General features: G+C 42.3%; 1 protein-coding gene across 1 annotated transcript in view; it reads left to right on the forward strand.

The window, feature by feature from the left end:
• LOC107558711 (uncharacterized) overlaps positions 1 to 856 on the forward strand; it is a 19,087-nt gene that overhangs the window by 5,038 nt on the left and 13,193 nt on the right. The window contains exons 2-4 of the mRNA XM_016242377.1: positions 62 to 191; positions 281 to 584; positions 819 to 853. Coding sequence (XP_016097863.1) covers positions 62 to 191; positions 281 to 584; positions 819 to 853 — 469 coding nt within the window. The remainder of the gene's footprint in view (positions 1 to 61; positions 192 to 280; positions 585 to 818; positions 854 to 856) is intronic.

Genomic DNA, 856 nt, shown 5'->3' on the forward strand with positions numbered 1-856 from the left:
TATATATATATATATATATTTCTGGTTCTTGTAATGACATCAGTTTCTGTATTTAATTTAGAGGTGTTTTTTATTTTTTTTGTATATTTTGTTTTGTGTGTCGTCTTCTAGGTCCTGCGTTCAATATCTTTCTCAGACTCTGTAACTTCCAGATCGGACCTTTTACAGTGAACAAATACACTTCCCCGGGGGTAAGATCCTGAAGATTTCCCGTTGACATTGTATGAGGCATCTTGACGTTTGCAAATGTGCAATAAACAAATGTATTTATGTGTTTCAGCTCTTTATGTGCCTGCTGTGGATCCTCCTTCAGTTTATAGTCCTGTTCATGTACTGGGACTTCACTCCTCAAGACCAAAGGTGTCAGAGGAACGGAGTGGAGCGGGAGGAAGAAGAGGAGGGCGAGGAGGGCAAACCTTTGGTTGGGCCCAATGAGCTCACTGGCTCATACGGGACGGTCACCAGCATTCAGTCCAGGACCTCTTCAGTGGCCAACGGTGATGTGACTCATGTTTCCCCTCCACCTTCACCTCCACCTGAGGACCTCAGCTCCAGTTCCTTCAAGAACTTCAGTGCTAGCAGAGGTGAGAACCAACATTTACACAAAGGAGAACTTAATGATCCTTAAAACATCACACACTACATGTTCAGATAAGTTTGAATCTCACTTGATATAAATCAAATCTGGAAACCTAGTTTGACGTATTTCAGAGTTTACTGTCTGCCTAATACAGAACAGGTTTTTGTACGCCAAATTTCAGACTCTCTGTGGGAATCAGCTTGGCTTAAAATCCATTTTTCATTGTTTCTACTTTCAGAGTTCCTCAGAGAGGAGGTGGTTGTGCTGTTGGCTGCT

Source organism: Sinocyclocheilus grahami, unplaced genomic scaffold (assembly GCF_001515645.1).
Source record: "Sinocyclocheilus grahami isolate Dianchi unplaced genomic scaffold, SAMN03320097.WGS_v1.1 scaffold656.1, whole genome shotgun sequence".
Classification (NCBI taxonomy): domain Eukaryota; kingdom Metazoa; phylum Chordata; class Actinopteri; order Cypriniformes; family Cyprinidae; genus Sinocyclocheilus; species Sinocyclocheilus grahami.